General features: G+C 37.2%; 1 protein-coding gene across 1 annotated transcript in view; it reads left to right on the forward strand.

Moving 5' to 3' along the window:
• Window positions 1–2,096: 2,096 nt before the first annotated feature.
• Window positions 2,097–22,972, forward strand: part of LOC137284779 (rhomboid-related protein 2-like) — a 104,063-nt gene continuing 83,187 nt past the window's right edge. The window contains exons 1-2 of the mRNA XM_067816758.1: window positions 2,097–2,225; window positions 21,730–21,753. Of these exons, the coding sequence (XP_067672859.1) occupies window positions 2,097–2,225; window positions 21,730–21,753 (153 nt within the window). The remainder of the gene's footprint in view (window positions 2,226–21,729; window positions 21,754–22,972) is intronic.

The raw sequence follows: 22,972 nt of genomic DNA on the forward strand, positions 1-22,972 counted from the left end.
AAGTATTTCTGCTTTTCATGACCCTCCCCAAAATATTTGTATAATTGCCAGAGAGACTGCCATAATTGTTACACATTTCCCTGATTCCATCGTACTCCTAAGCCTTGAGAATTAATTACTTGCTCCTTAGAGTGCAATCATGCAGTAAAACACTGATATGCATGGCTTTGGTAATCCAGAAAATTACCTTCACTGGGAATCTATACATTCTGGTTGAAATGGCCCAGTAGTGATTTCTATATCCCAAATCTGATACAATTACAATAACATTAAAGACAGATACTATATGCAATTTTGAGAAAACTGCACTTAAAATACAAAAATGCAGAATATGAACAATTCATGTTTGTTTTCTGAAAGTTAGTCATATGATAGTTTATTGTTTGAAAACACATGGACCTTGAATCAGAATAGAATTGCTAAACATAGATTTATGTGACTAGACGAGAACATGAACTGTGACTGATTTCTTAATCCATTTTTGTGTGAGTTTTGTTTTGTATCTCATTAAACAGTAGCATTGTTACTTTGTGTTGTGTTAGATAATATGTCTGTAAACACTACAGAGATGCAGTTTCTCGCATTTTTTATGTGAAGGAACAAAACCAAGGAGGAGGTTTGGATTCAACTTATGTACCAAACAAAAGTTATACACTGGCTATTATTTATTTGGTATTTACTGTTGATGTTGCTGGCAACCAATACCTTGCCAATGTACATGCTACCCATCTCCTGCATGTGCAATGCATGCACTACCTGTCTTGTGACAAACACATTCTTCATAGGCTACTGGATACAACCACCAAGGTAGTACGTGAAGGGGTGCAGGTTCAAATCCAGGCATCACCAAGATATATTGGAAGTTTTCACTAAAATGATGTTTTACAATGGTATTCAGTGATAGCAAGACAAAGTTATATCAGTCCTCAATTTTACAAGTGAAATAATTCAAAGTCATGGGTGGTTCCTCAGAAAATCCATGGGCACCCTGTGGAAAATACCTGGGGCCTGGGCATTCTGTAGAAAAATCCCCAGCATTTCTTGGAGAGTGCCAATGAAACAGCCTGAGGAGAAGACAATAGAGAGACCTCACTTGAGGTTGGTGAGACAGTCTAGCATGTGTTTAATGCTGGAAAATCTAGAAACTGAAGTATGGCAGATTTTGAATACAAAAGCGTAATCATTGTTTTCTGGTGCATGTAAGGGTGGTAACTCTATGCAGCTAATTGTACTGTGTTAGATAAATACCACTCTTGTCATCAGCAACAGCTATTGACCTGTGAAAAACAGGCACAAAGTCCATGGATATTCTCCAGTATTGCATGTCATATTGATAATCTTTCTGCACTTTTGATAAATTCCCACTTCAAACAGATATCCTAGAACAGCACATTATGATTTAGCTGGCATCAGAGCCTCAGCAGACGGGCCATTGAAATTTTCCTGACAATTTTCTAAAACCTTGGAGGTGAAACCAGTGCACTGATGGATATAAAACACTGACTAATATGTCACACTTGAATAAGTTTGTGTGATGAATTCTCATTGTCCGTGATTCTAGAACCATCATGTACCAAGATTAGGTGTTTATCCTGAGATAATAATCTACCAACCCTGGTGCTTTGGCTGTAACGGACCTAGTAGGACCCGAGAGTGACCGCCGTGTTTGTGATGTGTATGATGTATGGCTACAAGTAGCCGCAGCATTGATGAGGCTAATAAACCTGTTGGTACTCTTAATTACACTGTACTGGCTAACTCCCTGTACGGAGTTCATCAGGACATGTTTGGAAAGACCTGTGAGGTGCTCTGCTGGTGATAGATAAAAAAAACTGTGTACGGAGAGACGAGATGGGATGAGAGAGGGCCCGCACTGCCCTCTCTCTCCCTCTGGGTAAAGGCGAGTTGCACGCATGCTGACGACAATTGGAGATTTGCTGAGTTGCTTCAATGATATTGATCACACTATAGAACGATTCACTCAACTGAAAAATTGTGCAGCTTTTCAAAGCTGAGGAACCTCTGTCTGTTGCATTGGAATATTGCGTTGCTGTGTTAATGATACAGATGAAGTGAAGTTGGGAATTTGACGAACTATGTACGGGGATTCGGACAGCATCATGCCCCCTAGTGGCAGGGCATCAACCATGTCCTCTTCGCTGTTTGTCTTCAACACAGAGCTGACTATATGTGGCGATACCCTTGGTACTCAACTACTGGCACAGGTGAGATAATTACAGGTATTTCTACCTGTCTGGTAAAGTGGCAGGTGTGCTTATGTTGTGCTTTTAATTATTGATGTTGAAAACCTTTTACCTGGAGTTGTCGAGACATTTTGTTTGAAACTACACTAACATTTGCTGTGAAACTGATACTTGGTTGAATCGATACTTTCTATTCACATAACCAACTAGAAGTTTCTTAGGCACGTCTGCCGTTTAATTACTGTCAACATCATTTCCAAAGAATTTCTGCTGTTTTTCTAATCGTTTAATATATGAACAAAATTCTGAAGCAGTAGCATAAAAATGACATTTTTCTTTAAAAGTGTTATTAATCAACAAGATTCAATATTAGTTAGAAAAAAAAATTCATAAGGTAAAGTTACCCAAGTTAACCAATAAATCCTGATATTTTTTCCACAATGTCTGCAAGATTGTAGTATAGGAATGAGCTTTTTTCCTGATTCAGACTTGCGATAGAAAATGACTATTTTGACTAATAGCTAGTTTCTGGAACATATTACTTTTCTCCTATGTCGTAATGTACCTGTTAACAGGTCTAGACTGTTAAATGGATTTTCCACTAGCAATTACATGGTGATTAATAACCTTTATGCCATTTCTACAATTGCTATTGAACCTTGTCCACTCAATCCCTTTCTAACAAAAGGGATAAGAGCTCCAAAATTTCTCTTCATTCAAAGGAAAATGATTAGTTTGAAATTAGGCATCTGTGGGCCCATCCATTGATCAATTTTTAGTCTGTAGATCAAAAAGAAATTGCAATAAATCGTCATATAGTGACTGTTACATAATGGCACGATCAAAATATGTTTTTCTGTGAACAAGAAGTTAAAGGTCATTGATTGGAACCCTCGTTTGCTGCCGTAATGCTCAGTTACAATTAAGTTCCTGTGTTGATATGGGACTACATCGTTCTAGTTGCGTCCAGGATTAACATGGCGGTATGTGAGTTCCTTCTCTCAGTATTTCAAGGGTACATCCATGTACATGTGAACATGCTACTTTTAATTTTATGCCAGGTTTCATGTTCGTTTAGTCATAGTTTTAATCTTTTTAAAGTTACATGTTTGGTTTCTGTATGCCATTACCATTGTTTTCTTTCTCTCACCCTTTTTGTCTTTCTTGAAGTCATAGACCCATGCTTGCCATAAAAGGCGACTATGCTTGTCATAAGAGGCGACTGGGTGGTCAGGCTCACTGACTTGGTTGACACGTCATTGACACGTTCCCAATTGCTCATGTTGTTGATCACTGGAATGTCTGCTCCAGACTCGATTATTTACTGATTGCCACCAGATAGCTGGAATATTGCCGGGTGCAGTGTAAAACTAAACTCACTCACTCACTCACTCACTCACTCACTCACTCCTGAAGTCAATATTCAAATGTCTCTTTACATGTTACGCTAGTCTCATCATGCTTTAAGACTTTTTAAAATCATACATTTAGACATTTAGAGTTCCTTGTTTCATCATTCATACAGTCATACATTTACTTATCAAGGCATATATTTAGCTTTTGTATAAGTCAAGTCATCAGTTTATTATTTGTTGAGTAACATATATGACAGGGCTTGAGTTGAAACCATCTTACACCCAGTGAAACCATGCCTAATTACCTTGTTGATCAATATGAAAGTATGTCTAAAGTTTTAGGTTTGGTACTGATGACATAGCACATTACAACAGTGCCATTCGTACTTAGTAAATCTTCATGACATAACCAGGAAGTCATTCAGTCACTGAATGAAGTCGTCAACATCACTGCTCCAAGCTAGTACCTTATCATTCTGGTTCAGCCTGAAGTCTGTGACGAAGACCTGGGTTCCGTTCCCTACATGGGTACAACATGAGATGCCTCTTTCTGGTGTTCCCCACAGTGATGTTGATCGAATATTGTTAAGACCGTCGTAAGGCTAACTCACTCTGAGCTTAAGTCAGCACTTGTCCGGTCATGTTTTCCTCAGGCTGTTCTGTTTGTGATATGTATGGTATAACAAACTGATGTCAAAGAGTGAGTGAGTGTAGTTTTACGCCGCATTCAGCATAATTCCAGCTATATGGCGGCGTTGATGTCAAAGAATACATACATGAGAAAGGTGTTGAGTACACAAATACCATTGGTGTATTGTAGATTGCATATGTAAACCTTGAATAGGAACAATAACCTTCAAACTGATCCTGTCAGAATTCCCAAAAATTTGCTAAATATGAAATATCCTTAAGGACAATGTAAGTGTTTTTTCATAAAACTACACTACATGTTTTACAAAACTACCAAACAACAATGTGAATATACTCATTTTACAATACAGGTTTGGAGATGATTATACATTGACCGAGTTGATTGTATCTCTTCATGCTCATGCTGTTGATCACTTGCTGTGGTGTATGGTCCTGTGAATAGATCACAGGTCACAAGTCAGTTGAAGTTAAGCAACATTGGGCATGGAGAGTCCTTGAAAGGGTGACCATGTTTGGCAGCTTGACCCCTGAGAGTGTCGGGGACATGAGTCTTGCCTCACAGTGTAGCACATGAAATACATGTGAGTACACATTAGACAAGTGAGTTTATTCAAAACTGTCCCTGTCCACCCAGCAGACAATGGGTACCAGGTGGGATAATTCATGTAACTATTAACCTTCAAGTGCCTCATAAGTAGCTTGGGTTGTCCAGGGTAATAATAATCTTATCATTTTAAGTCTGGAATGGTGAATTATTAATATTCTTAGTTATTGTTTGCCTGCTTCAGATTAGAAGTATTTCCAGACTGCTGTTATATAACTAATATATTGCTTACTCCCACTTAACAATATTTACCAATCCTAATCAGAAAATGTATTTGGAAAAATAATGTAACATTCCTGTTAAATATTCCTGCTGAAAATATAGTTTTGATGAGATCATTTGCTTTCGTTAGAGCGTATATTTACTTTATGAAAGATATATATGATCGCAGAATTCCATTGTGTATGGAAAACTTGACAGCGATCCCAAACGACTGTGAAAAGATGCTGTGCAAGCAATGGGGCCAAAGTACAATATTGCATGAAAAACAGATAATGCATTTTCTGATGCATGGATGCAGCATGAACGTTGAGTAGCATCCGTACGTTGTCACCATGGTAGTAATTGCCACATAGGCAGGACCACAATCTCGTAACAGTGCAGAACTTCTGCCACTCTATAGAGATAGAATGACTGCATCATAGAGTTCCTATTGCTGTTCACGGGGATAAGGTAATGGAACGTTCAAGCCTGATTGCTGCCGAACATTCACACTGCCTTGTAGCAGGAAGTCGTAGCCTGCTTCTTGTGTTGTTAGAAAACACTGGTAATGTTGGTTTAATTTTGTAACATGAAGAATAGGTGTGGGTTCACCACTTATATTTTCATGGTCAATCTGGTCTGATGAATTAAAGAAACATCTTCATTTGTTTTTGTAACTATTTATGCTCATGTGGACATGAATTAAATAGCTTTTTTACCGATTTATGGAATTGGTCTTTTAGATAAGGTTCAAGGATTATTGTGTTAGTGTGTTCTTGATGAAGTGAAAGGTTTGGGGAAACTGTTTATGTTTTTAGGGTAGCTATGGAGTTTTCTTGTTTTCACTGACAGTATGTCTTAATGTTCATTCATCTTCATATTTTGTGAGTGATTGTCGAAAAAACTTTCTAATCTGTCAAGAAGTTGGTGGGAATCTAAAAATGTAAAAGAGTATGTTAGATTACTGACCTTGTGTGCCTGACTCTGAGGATGTGTGTTTGAATCCCGGATGCAACTCAACCCAGGAAAATTACTAAAATCTCTGCTATGCTTAAAAGGTGTAATCTCAAACACAGTATGTGTTACATTTGACCACATTTTATTTATTTGTGTGTTTGTATTTGGAAGTGATGTTTGAGTCAGTAGTTCAAGTGTTAGCCTGTCATACCTAGGGTCAGGGTTTGATTCCTCAAGTCTGAAACCCATTCATGCTATTGTGAAATGATTTGAATATATTGGTATGTTCTTCCTGAGACTGAGGTTTTACGTATACACACAAAATTATGATTGGTTAGTCGGTTGTTTAACACCGCACTTGCAGCTGTATGGCAGACAAGATTGTCAGCTGTGACACTGTATTAGCCTGGATGGACAATACTCAGTGCTTTTCTTTTTTGATCTCACACATGAAGGACAACAATTTATATATACAGAAAAGAATATATTTTCATCAGTTCAGACACCTATGTAAGTGCAAATGAATACCTAAGTTTATCTTATATTGAGAGACAGGAGAATCATGGATATTAACACCTGCGCCGGTCCTATACAATATTCACTCCTGTCTCTTAGGAATACAATGAAGGCCATCATTTTGTTTCCTTTCCACCATTTACACCTTTGACTTTGGAAACAAAATGGTCAGGTTGAATTGGTGAACCATAGCCACAATACTTGCACATGCATCAAAGAACCCACAGTCAATAAGATTCTTTATTCCACACCAGAAAGACAATATCGTTGATTATTCTGTCCTACAGGCCATGTTGGAGCCAGTTAGCTGCGATGTACATTCTGACTCGCCCATGTGTGACTAGTGTCATGTTCTCCCTTGGAGTTACCGACATAAAGGATGATATTGATTTAATTAGTGCTGAACTAATTGTCAAACTGTCGAATCTTTCATTAGCTAATCATGGACTCTGACACTGAGGTAGGTGTTTATTTGTTAGTTTGATCCGTGTGAGAGTATTTATTTGAGAAATACGGATAATTAACAACCTTTAATTTGGATTCCATTAAAAAATAGATGATCACTCTGAATGTACTGGGTTGTTTCATATTGCACAAGGAATGTGAACCAGAGCTCTTTGTGTGAAGGTGACTGCTCAGTAATGATTTTGTAGTTAACCTAGCGAGGAAAAATATTTATTTGTCAGGTTTTATTGCAAATAAAAAGCTTGGGAATGTTTATTGTCAGGAATCGTAGTCTTAATTGCCTTTTGAAGCCTCACATTGATTTTTTACTGGCGTCATATACTTTTTTATATCTTAAGAAAAGAATAATGTGTCTTGGAATATCGCAGTTGAATGCCAGTGTTAATGTAAATGTGTTTCCCTCTGTGCTTGATGTGACAATCTACGCAGAGATGATATGTTCACTTCAGCTCATGCCCTTGGGTCATATGGAGATAAAAATTGATATACTTGGTATATAAAGTGCTGTTAACAGACACTCAGATGGAAATAAAGAAATGATATATTCAGTACAAATCACTATTGCCCGAGACTTGAAATCAGGCATCAGACTAGTAATATTACTCCCTTGGGGGTTGATGTGATTGGTGACAGTCTATATGTAAATGATATATTCATTACAACTGACGATTGTGTGGGAGTCTGATAGAGATAGGAGAATGATATATTCTATACAACTCACAACTGTTAGACTCAGATGGAGATAAGGAACTAATATGTTCAGCCCATCTTACTACTGACAGCTACTCATATGGTGATAACAGGATAAGATGTTCAATACAACTTGTTATTGTCAGCTTCTCAGATGGTGTTGAGATGATATATTCAATACAACTCACAGCTGTTAGACTCAGATAGAGATAAGACAATAAGATGTTCAATAAAACTTACTGTTGTCAACATCATAGATGTAGAGAAAGAGATGATGTATTCAATACAACTTACTATTGTCAGCTACTCAGACACTCAGATGATGATAAGATAATATATTCAACACAACTAACAACTGTTAGACTCAGATGGATGTAAGATTTATCAATAATAACTTATTAAGGATGAGGAAGAATGTGCCAGAGCTTATGACATACAATATTGAAGTCTGTCATGACAGATAATCCGTTCTTTCTAGTTTATTGTTTTTATTACCCATCATCTTTAAAAGTAGAAAAGATTCCCATATGCACCCTTTTTATCCCACGGTCTTTGTTTCCAGACCACAACTCGAAAACTTCTTAATATCTTTCACCAAAACTTGACAGATATGTGAGCTAGGCTTCAAAGTGTTGCCTTTTGCCATTTGCAGATTTTTGTCATTTTTTTCCCCAGTTTTCATGGAAACAATTTGAACTTAGTCTCAAAAGGGGGCGATGAGCTTTATTTCTGGAGCATAACTCAAAAACTTCTGAATGGCTTTTGGCAAAACTTGACAGGCACATGAGGCAGATCCTAAAGTGTTGCCTTTTGCAACTTACACATATTTGTGGGTTATCTTTTTCTGATTTTCCATGAAAATGATATGGATTTAGTCTCAAAAGAGAGGGATTGTTTCCGCAGCACAGCTCGAAAACTTCTTGATATCTTTCAACAGATCTTGGAAACGACTTAATCTAAAAAATCATCTAGTCACTGTCAGATGGTTTGTCCTTTCAAAAATGTGTGGGCCGAGGGAATATGCCATCTTCTGATGACTCTTGTTGTAAGAGGCAAAGAGGCTCCTTAATTCCAGAATTTCACTAAAGCACAATCCAACTACTCGATGATTCCATGACAGTCAAATAGTTCAATTGAAACACATCTGTTCCTAAGAATATGAAATAAGATATTCTGAAATAAATCATTAAGATTCATTTTGGTTAATTTGTTATGAACACTGCATATTTCTAAGCAAATTATGCAGGATATCTGATAAGTAGTAAGGCAGATACAGTTTATCTCATACAATCAACCAGTCAGTTTATCCATAGTTGTTGCACCTGGTTAGATTTACATCATTAGAGAATGGAGATGCTGAAATTTGAGATTTTTATATGAACTCCAAAGAATGGTCTTAAATGATTCTACAGCAAATGAAGGATAATTAAGGGGCAATTTAATGTGAACATATATTTTTAAATGACAGGGAATGTCAAATGTAGACATCGGGTGATCTGTGACCTTGACCTTTATGTGTTTATGAGGCATGGAGTTATGGCAGTTACTGTTAACAAGAGAATGAAAACCCAAAGAATATTATATATGCTGGTGGGAGGAGTTCAGCCTTCTTTTTCTTGATCAGGTGATATGTCTAGGATACCCAAATGATGTCTTTTAGATACTTTGGCGTTTTAGAGTTTTGCTCTACAGGACAGACATGTAGATCAGGCCTACCATGCAAACAGTGAACAAATCATCAAAACTGAACTCATATACACCAAAACTGAACTCATATACACCAAAACTGAACTCATAAACACCAAAACAGAACACAAATCACCAGAAACTATCACAGTGTCCTCTAAAGCCGAAACAAACCCCCTGTAACAGAAAACTAATCATTTGAAATGGAAACAAAACTCACATATCAGGTATAACAGCACCCGAGAATGCTCGCTGAGCACACAAAACGGGAGAGACACAGCATCCAAAAACGTCAATCATAGCATCCCAAAACGGCATGAATATCATCAAAGATGGTGGCAAGGGGAGACTAACATGCTGTTGTCAATAATGTTTTTCGTCACCATGAGTTTAATATTGAATATTTGATATCAGGATGTAGCGCATCAACCCCCCTATTGTATTAAGCTTCAAACCTGTGTTCATACTTTCCAGTGTCTGGTGATTTTTGTTCAGTTTTGGTGTATATAAGTTCAGTTTTGATGATGTGTTCACAGTTTGTATGGTAGGCCTGTAAATGTTCATTTTGAAAAATGCTGGTATAAAGTGTACTGGAAAAGAAAGTGTGTATCATATCTGCATTTGTGTACTTTAATCGCATAATGTAACTGTGTCATGTTTTTGTATCGCTAAAGTCAGATGGATACGATAATAGTGCTGCAAGCAGCATAATTGACTGTGCTTTCATGGACATACGCCAAGAAACTGCCTGATCAGGGTTGATTGAAGCAGTTGAACTTGACACTATGTAGGTAATATCCCAGGGCCGACTTTCAGTGATTGGAGAATATGAGTGAGTGAGTGAGTGAGTGAGTGAGTGAGTGAGTGAGTGAGTGAGTGAGAGTGGTTTCATGCTGGGCTCTGCGATCTTCCTGCTATATGTCAGCAGTATGTAAATAATCGTGTCTGAACCAGACAATCCAGTGATCAACAACATAAGTATTGATCTATGTAAATTGGGAACCAATGACATGTGTCAACCAAGTCAGCAAGCCCGACCACCTGACCCCTTTAGTTGTGTCTTACAACAGGTATTGGTTACAGAAGATCAATTCTGACCTGGCCCCGATTTCTCAAAATAAACTTAAGTTTTTGCTCAAATTTCAAACTGAGTTTGACAATTTGAGACTGCTTTGTTTGTAACTCAGATGCAAATTTTTAAGTACATAATGCCCAAACACCTTAAGCAATATATTCACAAAAATGAAACTGTCTACTATTTTGAGGTAAGTATCAATTTCTGTAAATTTAGGGAAATGTATTTTCTCAAATTTGAGTAAAAACTCGAACTTAAGTCAAAAGTTTGTTTCGTGAAATTGGGCCCTGGGCTCATTTTTAGAGTTTTAGACATAAGTAAGGCAATGATATATTCAGTACAGCTTCCTATTGCTAGAGACTCTGATGGAGATAAGGAAATGATATATTCAGTATAACTCACTATTTCAAAAGATTCAGAGATAAAGAGATCATATATTCAATACGACTCGCTATTGCAAGAGACTCATATGAAAATAAGGAGATAATATATTCAATACAAGGTGATACTGTCAGTGAGTCACATGGTGATTTTGAGGTTATATGTTAAGTTGGGCTGCAATGATTCACCCAGACCTCGATTCGAGTTGATTCTCAATATTGGACCCTCGATTCGATCTTTTTCAGTTCAATTCTCCATACAAATAAAACCATCAGATTTCATTTAACTCTCAGAGAATGGTTTATTATTGTGAAATCCTTCATTAACTTGGCAGTGTCTACCAACAACAATTCTCAGTGGATAATTACTAATACCCTGGCCTTACTCCACTGCTAGAAACACCTCACGTTGGAGTCAAAATTATGTTCTGGTCGCAGGGAAATAATTTAAATAGGTTTTCAGATATCAAACCGAAATAGTGATAATGGTTATCAAAATCGAAACTAAGGTGTCACTTTTGACTCATGATGAATTAAAGCATAATATTGCAGCCCTAATATACTCTTCAAAAAAAGTAGGGGAACCTAGTAGACGAACAGCTTTTCTTTGAATGAAAATCCATGTGGTGATGCATTCACACAACATCCATTATTATTGTATCAACATTGATTCAATCCCATATATCTCCCAATTTCGACAATCGTGCATTGAAAGTACAGCTCCCCTACTTATTTTGAAGAGTATGTTCAGCACTGGACACTCAGATAAACATAATGACTATTCCCGCACAAGTAGATTCTATGAATATCCTTGTGTTTTATACATCAAAGTGAGTTTTTTAATTTGAAGTATTGCTATATGATGCTATTTACACAGATGTGAATTGAGATCATCTGTTTTATAGTTGATATGAAACATTCTTCTCTTAATGCCCACAGAAAACTGGTATGAAAATTGAAATCTGGTGCGGTAACAGTATATTTTAGAAATGGGCATTTGGTTTCGGCCATGATTTTTCTTGTTCTTCACCAAGCCAGGAGACACTCCCTGTTGTGTCCAGACTGGCTAACAGCACAATTCCTATTATGTCGGGGCCGAGTTCAATTTTCTGCAGACAGGTTTATTCCGATTGATTGTACAAGAATGGTTCAGTAATGGCACTGCTAATGCCTGTCCTGTTAAAAGAGTGTGAAAGAGCTGCTTTAGACTTTTCACTCCTAGAATATTTCAGTTGATGGAGAGCTATCCTTTTTAAGTCCCGCACTGTTTACTACATTAATGCAAGGAATTGTCTTGTAGCAGGAACCCTGATTCCCGAGACAGTGTCTCAAACAAGAATCTATGTGACTGAGAGCATTACATAGAAATCATTTTTAAAAAGATTAAACCTTATCAATTCTAAAACCCTGATTTATGTCAGTGAGTTCACAGTAATAAAGAAGCATCTCATCAGATTATTAATCAATAATATTACATGTTTGGCCATCAATTACTGTTAGGATCCTATTTCCCTAAAGTTAAACATCAGAAGTTGTAGGATTTCTTGAACAGAAACAGCCCCCATTGAGTCAGTTTTGAAGACGGGTTTGGCCACCTACAGAGCACAAATACCACAGTAACATGGCACCATATGGTGCCATTATGGTGCCACTTGGTAGAATGGTAAGCATGGTAAACTATGATTAATTCAGTCTTATAAAGTTCCCTATGTATAGTCTAGGACCTACATGTCTAAACTGTCTTGGTCGTCAGTTAATATGTATGGCTCTTACAACTATCTTAGGGTTAAGAGAACTTAAAAAATCTAGGCCAATTTGTCCAGATTATGGAGATTTAAACATAATTCAATCCCCTTGCTATGACAGTGTAAACACATCATCAGCAACAATATGTTTTTATATATACTGGACAAAAGTAGTTAGGGATATATATAAATTTTGAAATGATGAGTAATGATGTATTTATTCAATGACATGCTGATGAGCTATCAATCATAAAAATACCAACATCCCTAATTTATTTTGTCCAGTATATAAGAGACAGTTACCAATAATTTGTTTTCAAAATAGTGTAAAGAATCTTTTAATGCAAAAAACAATAGATGTTGTAATCCATATTTTTGGCGAAAAAATCTAAGCATTATTGAAACATGGGTAATTCAGTCCTCTTATATATACAGGCATCAAATCCCAGTGATTTGTTTTCAAAATAAATCAAAGAACTTTCTTGCAAGGAACCGTTTATCCAGCTTGTAACCCATATGTTTTGGATGATATATCTGCAAAGACTTGATATGCACAATTTAGTTGAAATATAAATGATAGATTTTTATGCAAATATCAGAAATAACATTCAAAGGTGAATGTAGATTGTCTTGTGATAAACAGAAGCATATATAAATATATAAAAAAGTCACAAAATAACAACACAACATGAATTTCCCTCCCACACATTGAAACTTTATCTTTATCAATATGCATATATAATATATGTCTGAATTGTTTTTTGTGAAAAGTCTAAACTTTAACTGATTGAATTAAAGTGGAGTGAATTTCTGAGCACAAACAGATGTCTCTGTAGATGTTCAGTACCATGTGACCGTAAATATGTAGAGGGCTTATAGGTATTCTACATATATGTTTATAGAGTCAAATGTGACTTGTCTGAAGGAGGGAAGAAGTGATAGTCTGATTCCATCTTCCTGGTGTATGGTATGTTTTATTCATAAGGGTAGTGAGCCTTGTGATAGCATTGCTAACTCTTTGGAGCAATTTGTAGTTGATACACATTGTAATCATTTTATGCCAGACAAATTGAATCAATCCCTTGATTAACCTCTGTAATGCTCTCGTTTCTTCCAGAGTTTATCACTCAGAGAAAAGTGCTGTTGAGGAATTTTAAATAACTTGGTAAGATGGTCATTTTCTATCAAGGAGGTATTTTGTTGGAGAGAGTAGTTTAAGGGGTTGTAGTTTTTCACACTTAGAATACAAAATTTTAGGAGAGGTGTTTGTATGCGGATTACAGCAATTTCCAAATGGAAGTGACACTCGCTGAGACTGCAGAGGGAGGGAGCATCTGGTATTTGTCAGTTTGGTATACACAGACAGGGCAGCACCTCTGACCCTAGGTCAGCAAAGGTCATAGCCTCTACCTGAGGAGGAAGTCTGCTAGGACAAGATAAGAGTTGACTTGGCAATATGAGGTATATCATCTTGGCTGGTGAATAAGAGAGGAAGCATATTGACGCTCTCTGCTTTTGGCGCTGTGGGTGTAGAGCAGTCTGTAGAGACAGGCGGAGTATATTGAAATTGCAATACTGAGACAGGGCAGGAGAGTCAGCATGGACTGATTACCTAGTCGCAGGAACCGATCCAACTCTCTAACACGAATTTGTTTGGGAATCTATCAAAGAACTGTGAAGCAATTATTGCTTGGTAGTCATGAACAACCCACAACAGACTTTTTTATAACAAGTTGTGACTTTGGCACGAAAGACATAACACTGACATAAATCTTTTTAAATGACTAAAATGTAAGTGGATTCTGCAGTTTTAATGCACTGATCTTACGATATCTGTTGTAACTTGAAGTGTAATGACATTCTAATTGAAATATAACACCTGAGTCATTTAGCTGATGTGATAGTGTCTCGAAGGGATTAGATATGAATCTGACCCAAAGAGTGTAGGAAGTTTCTGGAACGCAAGTAATCTTTACCTGAATGCACAGATTACCTGGCTTGCCGAGTGAGTCAGATTGGGGGTTGTTGTAGACGACAGTGATGGAAATAGTGTGGTTGAAATCACAGCCTGTCATGTCAGGTGTTGCCTGCGTCAAGTGATTCCTCCGTCGGGAGATTTACTGGAAGACCATGAAAACATCCAAAGCCAGTTGTAACTTCGATCGTGGATTCCTCCAAGACTAATCATTCACAGTTTTTTTTCCCAACTTCTTTCGGGATCTTGTTATCGTTCCACCCATGAAGAACAGATGACCTCAGGACCTCGGGGTCTGAAGGAGGACGAAACTGGCTCAGTGTTCAAGCTGCTTCCCTGACAACTAGACTTTATGGAACATATCTTTATGGAGAATTATATGTGACGTCTGTTGTGGAGAATTACACATGGTTTGATGGGCGTTGCTTGTTGTCAGAATATTGACGCAAAGACATTTTGTGATTTTAATCCTGCAGTGTCAGGAATAGCATCAAAGAATACAGACTGAGACAGCTTCAAGTTTAGGTCTGGTTTTTCATGCAAAGTGGCTTATTTTGGTGACATATGGAAGATATATTTGTGAATATACGGCCCAAGCTGATCTGATAATCGAACCAAGAAATTAAGCAGGGGAGGGTTTTGGTATCAGCAGTAATCCAATCTCGGTCTCGCGGCACAGGGACTTAGACTGACAGTCCACATCTTACTCAGTGCAATAAGAGGTGTCATTTTGACTGGCAGGAGGATTTTGTTGGTTTTCTCTTCAAGTTTTTACTCCTTGTGCATGTCTGCTGTATTTCCGCTGTCATGACTCGTACGATCTAACGTGTCAGATGTGACTGGAGGACTGATACTTGCTTGCTCTTTGAAACGAAAACTTCAAAATTCTGGATTTTTGATTCCAGGAAGTCTACTTTCTTGTAGACAAAATTGAATTAGAATTCAGCTTTTGGACTCTGTGAAGCCCAGCAATTTTTACAACACATTTGATATAGCTCGTTTGTAATTTTTCTAACATATGCAATCAAACGATTATCTAGATATGTGTCGTCAATAATAGCTGACATTACTTTTCTCAGCTCATTTGAGTTTGGAATCATATTGACAATATTGGAATTTTCATGTAATGAGTTGATTGTCCTTGATTATAAAAACTTGAAGCAGGATGAAGAACGTGACAATAGAACTCATGTCGGAGATTGAGGTCGTATTGGTGAGTATAGTACTTGATCATCCTTTCAATCCTTTTCCATTCTTTTCTTCCCACGAATATTAAACTGAATTATTTTATTTCTTCCAAATCGAAATCCTACGTGCATGTTTTCATAATTGTGATAAATCATTCCAATTTTTGGTTGTGAAATATTTCTTTTAAAGCATTTTCCTCTCACTGTTTACAGCTTGAATGACTACTAATTAACTGTCATAAGATTGTGTTAGAAGTTTATACATGCCTCATCAGACAGTGGTAATTAAAGTGATCAAAATCCATAAATTTTGGTAAATATGGATCATACCATGAAACTTTCATCAAGTTTATCTGCTTTTTATTACAATATCTGAAGTTATTAATGTTGAGAGTTGTGAGAATCTGAAAATCAATAGTTAGTTCATCACACTGTATCAGAGTTCAACTGAGAGCAAAGTTTCGATACTTCACAGGTAACGATCATATTAACCTTTCAGGCTTTTTATGTTTAAAATAAAGCAAGATAAGGGAGTCCTGTGATTGACTGATAATATGCTTCTATTAGCATTCTTTTTATTTTTTGGTTTGTAAAATATCTTTTCAAGAGTGTATTGGAAATCTGTCTGAAATTATCCTTGAGAACATATTGTTTTGTGTTTCTTTGAACCCCAGTTATATGAATTAAAGAAACTTGTAAAATGGTAGCTAATGAAAGACTTGTTCATTTGTTGATCACCCTGACATTTCACAATTCATTCAATAATTAATGCTGTAAAAAACTTTGTATCTTGTAAACTTTCTTGAAATATATACTATTTATACAATAGTCATTATTCTATGGGTTGATGCCATTGGTTTGGATATAATCGATTATGGAAACTTGTTTGATGACATGTTTGTCTAACGATTCAGCCTGTCTGTGATGGTTTCAATTAGTCTTCACACTAATAGTGTGTATACATTGACCATCAGTCTGTGTGTGTTGAGAGGCTGGCCTGCTAATAGTGTGTTTGAAGTGGGTCTTGGTGTCATCCTCCATAAGTGCTGGAAGGGTTAAAAATCCTTCCTCTGACTTGCTGTCTTCTATCAAAATATTAATTTGGCATTTTGGAAGACTTCACAGGAAGCGCTTCTCATGAGTATGTGTTGTTCAAGTGGTAACAACATTACTTCATTAGGTAGAGAGGATGCTAGTTGCTCATATTTGTGGAGTTAAATCTGGTAATTGTCTTGTATTTTGGCATGATTCAAATGCCCACTGTTATGTTGCCATGCGTTTGTGATGCCTGGGTGCCATAATGTTACCATGCTTCCACAAGGTTTGTTTAAATGACATAATGTTACCATGCTTCATTAATGTTGTTTAGGTGACATAATGTTACCATGCCTCTCTATTATTTCTGGGTGACATGTTGCCATGCTTCGAAGCTGTTCTTTGGGTAACATGATGTTACCATGCTTCAGTGTTGTTGGTAGGGGCACATGAATATACCATGCTTCAGTGATGTTGCTTGGGTGAGATAATGTTGCCATGCTTCTAAAATGTTGTTAGGTGACATAAATGTACCGTGCCTCAGTGATGTTGTTGGGATAACATAATGTTACCATGATTCTATGATGTTGTTTGGGTGACATGTTACCACACAATGTTATTTCCCAGGTGAGATATGTTACCATGCTTCTGTGATGTTGTTAGGTGGCATGATGTTACCACGCTTTTATGATGTTCTTTAAATGACGTGATGAAACCATGCTTCAAGGGTGTCACCAGTTAGTCAAAATCAGTTGGTCAGTCAGTTTGGGCACCTTTTCTACCTGTATTGCTCAGACTCACAGTGTTCTAAACATTTAACATATTGGTGAAATCAACAGAGTTCTAACTCATAAAGGATTCCTGAATACATGTTGTTAACCACTTCCCACATTACTTTTGTATCCTGGGTCAAGTTTGTGAAAAATCTTAAAGTGTGGAAGCCACACTCATCTTAATACTGCGATGACTTTGTGAAACAGGACCTATGGACAAGACATCAACTTCAGTATTACAAGTACAAAACGTTTTAACATTTAGGATTAACATAAGAAACATGGCCATGGATAAATCTGTGGTCAGTGCTGATGTCTGCTGAGACAAAGTATTGACCGACCTACACATACATCTTCCAGCACAGCCCCCTGTTACACGCCATGTGATTTGACCATTAACACGTATGCCTACAGTAACATCAACAGTACCTAAATACCATCTGTGCTGTGACCCCAGGAAATTGCAGGCATCATGGGAATTATGCTTGTCTTAGCGATAAGATGACTTTGTGAAAGAGTCCCCTGTGTCTTAGTACTGTGTGTGTGTGTTTCTTCTGTAACCAGACTGCATTTACAAGAGCCTTTATAAACACATGACAGTGGGATATATTGCAGCAAACCACTTCTTTGTTGCACAAGGATTCATCCTTTCAGATTGACTTGTTAGAGAACATGACCATGACTAAATCTGTTAGTGGTCATTGCCGAGAGGAGATATTGACCCAACCAACATGACCTGCAGCCTAGCCACATCTGTCACGCTATGTGATTTGCCCATTATGGGTCACTCACGCCACCTTCAGCAACGTCAACCAACCTTAATAACATCTCCGCTGAGACCACGAAAAGTTACGAGGATCCGGGGATGGGGGCCTTGTAATAAAACACCCACTCTTCCAAGTTCTCAAGCTTATCATAAATAAGAAGTAATTTTGTTGCATTATGGCCCAATCATATGGCCGTCCCTATCATTGATTAATCATTTCATTTCGGTAGTGGCTATAATGTTGATTATTGCAGGCCTTCTAGGTGCGGTAATTTGAATGTCAGATTAGGTCCCCCTGTGGCTGGGATAGAAAGGCGAGTGAAGCTGTGTCAGACATGGAATTTATGTCCGTCCTTTCTTAACTATTTAGTTCTGAAATGTGTAAGACGATGATTCAAAAGATTTATGTGTTCTAGCTTCAAGTTTATCAAGAAGGAATTGTTCCATAGAATTCTGAGGACATTTTGAAGTCATTTCACATTTACCTTCATGTTATATTGTCCTGTAAGAGTGAGTAGTTGCAGAGTGAGTGAGTGAGTGAGCGAGTGGAGGGGTGGGTGGTTGAATAAGTGAGTGCGGACATTTTGAAGTAATTTCACCTTTCCTTCAATGTTATATTGCTTTTCACTGCGAGTGAGTGAGTGGGGGCAGGGTTGAGTAAGTGAGTTTGTCCGCTTTGAGGTCATTTCACATTTACCTCAATGTTATATTGCCTTTCCGTGTGAATGAGTGAGTGGGTTGGTGGTTGCCAATTAGTGGTTAGGTGGGTGGTTAGATGAGTGGGTGGGTGGGTGTTTGGTTTGTTGGGTGGGTGGGTGGGTAGCTGACTGGGTGTGTGAACAAACGGGTTAGTGAATCTTTCCTCTAGAAATGCTTAATGCTTATGAAGATAAATGTTTCTGCTGGACCCTTATTCTCAAAGTGTTCGTAGCCCTAAGAATTCTTAACATCGATCATAGCCATTGTCTTTGAAATAGACTTAAGAAGTTTCCAGGGCTATGAAACATTTCAAGAATAGCTAGCCAGGGCTTTGGCAACCCATGGCATGGTTGACTCATGACATCGAAACACAGTTGGGTGGATGGATGCTCATAATGTTGATCACTGAACTGTCTGGTCCAGACCTAATTTATTTACACACTGATACCATACAGATGGATTATTGCTGACAATGATTTAAACAACAAACAAACAGATCATACAGGACCTTTTTAAAATATACCAAGCAGGTATTTGAGGTTAGAATGGGTCATCAGCATCCAGAATTATAATTAGCAGCAGGCAGTTAGCCAAATGCCTGTAACCTTTAGATTGTTTAAGTAACATTGCACGGAAATGTCTAGTCTAATTGTTTCTTTCAAGTTTCCTTGAATCAGAAAGTCAGTTACAGGTGATTGTATCTTGACATTTTGTCCTAAGTTCATAGTTTATCGCAGCATTGATTGTACTATACGTGATATATCGTATAACGATATATTGCAATGCAAAAACATATATTGTGATATGTATTGCAATATATTGCAAGAAGTTCTTTAACATACAACTACTCATAATTGACAATGCTCTGTTTATATAGCAAAAAGCAACAAAACCGCAATGCTTGATTACACTTTAATAAAAAAAAGATTTAATAACCAAACGTTTCCAACCCAAAATGCTGCCATACCGAAGCCTTTGCCATAGTATCGATGAGCACTACATTAAATCGTTTGTTTGGGGGTTTTCCATTTCACACTTCTGGTGTGAGAAATGGAAATATCATAAGATTTCTGACTGTTATGAAGGTTTCCAAATGCATGTCAAAAATCCAGTTCCCAATCAGCATATCGCAATACGTATCGTTTTCATGTCTTCGGTTTTTGTTATCTCATCTCCTCAATTATGTTGTTGTTATTGTCGTTAATCTCCTCAGCATATCTCATGTACCTGCACATAAACTGTTACACCTTGTCCTCCCATATGCTTGAAAACGGTATAAGAATCCATACCGAAACATCGCCATTGTGAAAATAAGGAAGTTGATCATCCATAAAATTTGTTTCTTCACCTTTAGCTCAGCAACTTCTAAAATGCCTCTAAAACAGTTTATATATCTTTATGTACAATATTGATGACACCCCCAAGAAACCATGTAAGAAATCAAACCAGCATATTCTACAATAAGGAAGCACTTTAATCACAACACCAGCCAACTGCTTTTGGGATATTAAAGAAAATCTTATATTCTATTTGCCTTAACCGTAATCCATTCATTCTTAAAGGAATTATGTAACAAACTGTCACCACCTTGAAATTGAATTGTTATCAGATATGACTTCTTTGTTATGTGTTAGATGTGGAATTGATAAGATCTTTGTCACTCTATTGGCTTTCTGCCAACACTATTGGGTAGTTTACCATTTTCTCAAATGTCTAACATCTTTGAAACCATTTGATTGCTACAACTAAAACTGTTTTCAAGATGCTTCAGAGGGTCCAAAGAAGAACATCTCACATTCAACACGACTGTTGATCAAATAGTTCAGCGTTTAAAAAGCTTACGTCTTCTTTGATGACAGAACTGTTCAATTGAATGGGAACTTTGTGGATAATATGACTGTTATACGTCAGTACTTAAACTGATTAAAGTATCTTGTTTACAAATCCAATAATACCACCTCTGGTTTTCCTGATATATGGGAAAATGGCTCAAATAGAGTAAAACCTTGCAACCTTTCTTTGAAAGGATGATCCTTGTATGAGGCAAAGGCGAAAAAAAGATGATCTAATGTACGTTTTTGTTCAATTTGTTTTGAGAAAACAGACATGTTTTTCTTGTTCTGCTCATTAGATGACATTGTGAAGGTCATGAGGACAGTTTGGCTGTTTCTCTTCACTGCAATTGTACATCTGTATAATGTTTACGGTGAGATTTTATTGGATGTTGTGGATGTTTCTTTTACTATGATGACATCCAGTTTCGTAATGCAGATGCAGGCTCTCTCTTCATCTTACCTTGTGAACTTTGGCACAATTTGTGTCATAGACAGGAATGTTTCTTCAAGAACCAGTTGTAAACCAATGGATTTTGCTGTGCCTAAATTGTGTACATGTTTCTTTGCTTGTGCAAGGTCATGCATTAAGTTTCATGTAGTTAGTCCATCCATGATGGCAACTTAATGCCATGGGTCTGTTCAAAGTTATATCACGGAATGAGGAATATGATAAGTTTCATATTGAACATTCTGAACACAAGACTGCTAGAGCACAGCTTGTTGTATAGAGTGGTGTCCCTTTGCTGCCAGGATCTGCTGATCAAAACCTACATTAACCCTTGTATGGTGTCAACCCCAAATTTATGAAAGGAGTAACTGGTGCCAGGAGGGCTACAACTTTCACTCATCTCCTTCACTGATAGTGCAGAAAGTTGTAAATACATTCATTATCTCGAGCGAATAATAATTTATCTGTTGTCTTTGTTTCAGAGGTGGAAGCCACTGTTTGACCAGGTGAGTACATAGCGTTTTTCTACTTCCCTCACCTTGAGAACATATTAATCCTCTCCTTGTAGCTCACCTGATATTTTATTCAACTTTGTCATTTTTTACAATGTATTGTGTCATGTTGATGTGAGGAATTATTCCCGTGTTGGTGGCTTTGCATCAAGTACTAACAGTCTGAACTGACGCTAAATAGCATGACGCTGTCTGAACTAAGCATCATGCTGTTCATGGTTGTTGCTGTTCAGACTTAATTTCAAGCTTTTAAAATTCTGAACACCCAGTTTGTTTATCATGAGTGCAGTGTATGAAATTAGCCCCAAACCCAGCCAGATATTAAGGCTATCAACATACTGAAGTTACCTGCCCAAACTGGATTTAACCAGACAGGACAAACCAATGAAAATACTGTAATTTTTAGTTTGCAATGAATGATTTAATGAATCCTACAATGTATGTACTGCAGAACTCCATGCTTTCATAGATAATATATGTCAGCCATTATCTTACAGTACACTAGTTCAGTTCACTAGTTCAGTGTTCAAACAGTACTCATTCAGTTGAGAAGTAACTCTCAATTTGAAAAATTAATGTTAGGATATGGTGAATTTACTCACGTACCTGTATTGAATATGTTATCTACAGTTTTTATCAGGCTAGCTGTAAATTTTGGCCGTCCATCAGAAATCTAGCCCATTCAGGTGGTTGGGAGTCAGGCCTTACTTCAGATACTGATGTATGACACTGAACAGTTATGTTCCTGATCAATTCTCCATCTTCATCATTACATATTTTTTGAAAGTTAAAAATTTCAGATATGAACTACATACTGTAAATGTGTTCTTGCATGGCAATCTTAGTGCTATCATAAGACAGTCTTAAAGACAGGAATTTATGGTCATCTTAGGGTGGCTTTTGGGGATAGGCTCCGATTTGTGCGATGAATTAGGTTATTATGGCAAAGTTATTTCATTATCAACATTGAACTAGAAATATATGATTGACCTACTTGTTTACTGACCTGCTGAATCCTGGCAGCTCACAAACATTTAGTGGTTAGAATCCCATTCTCTATGCAACAAACACAACCTTTACAATTCGTGCTTCTTGTCAAGCCTGAGACTGCAAAACCATGCAAAGGGCAGTTAACAATCTAATCATCATAGTCCTCTGTGACATGTGTCTACAAGAATCTTTTGCCAGGACTCAGTCCTTTGATTTTACGACA

This window comes from Haliotis asinina, chromosome 5, assembly GCF_037392515.1.
Source record: "Haliotis asinina isolate JCU_RB_2024 chromosome 5, JCU_Hal_asi_v2, whole genome shotgun sequence".
Lineage (NCBI taxonomy): Eukaryota > Metazoa > Mollusca > Gastropoda > Lepetellida > Haliotidae > Haliotis > Haliotis asinina.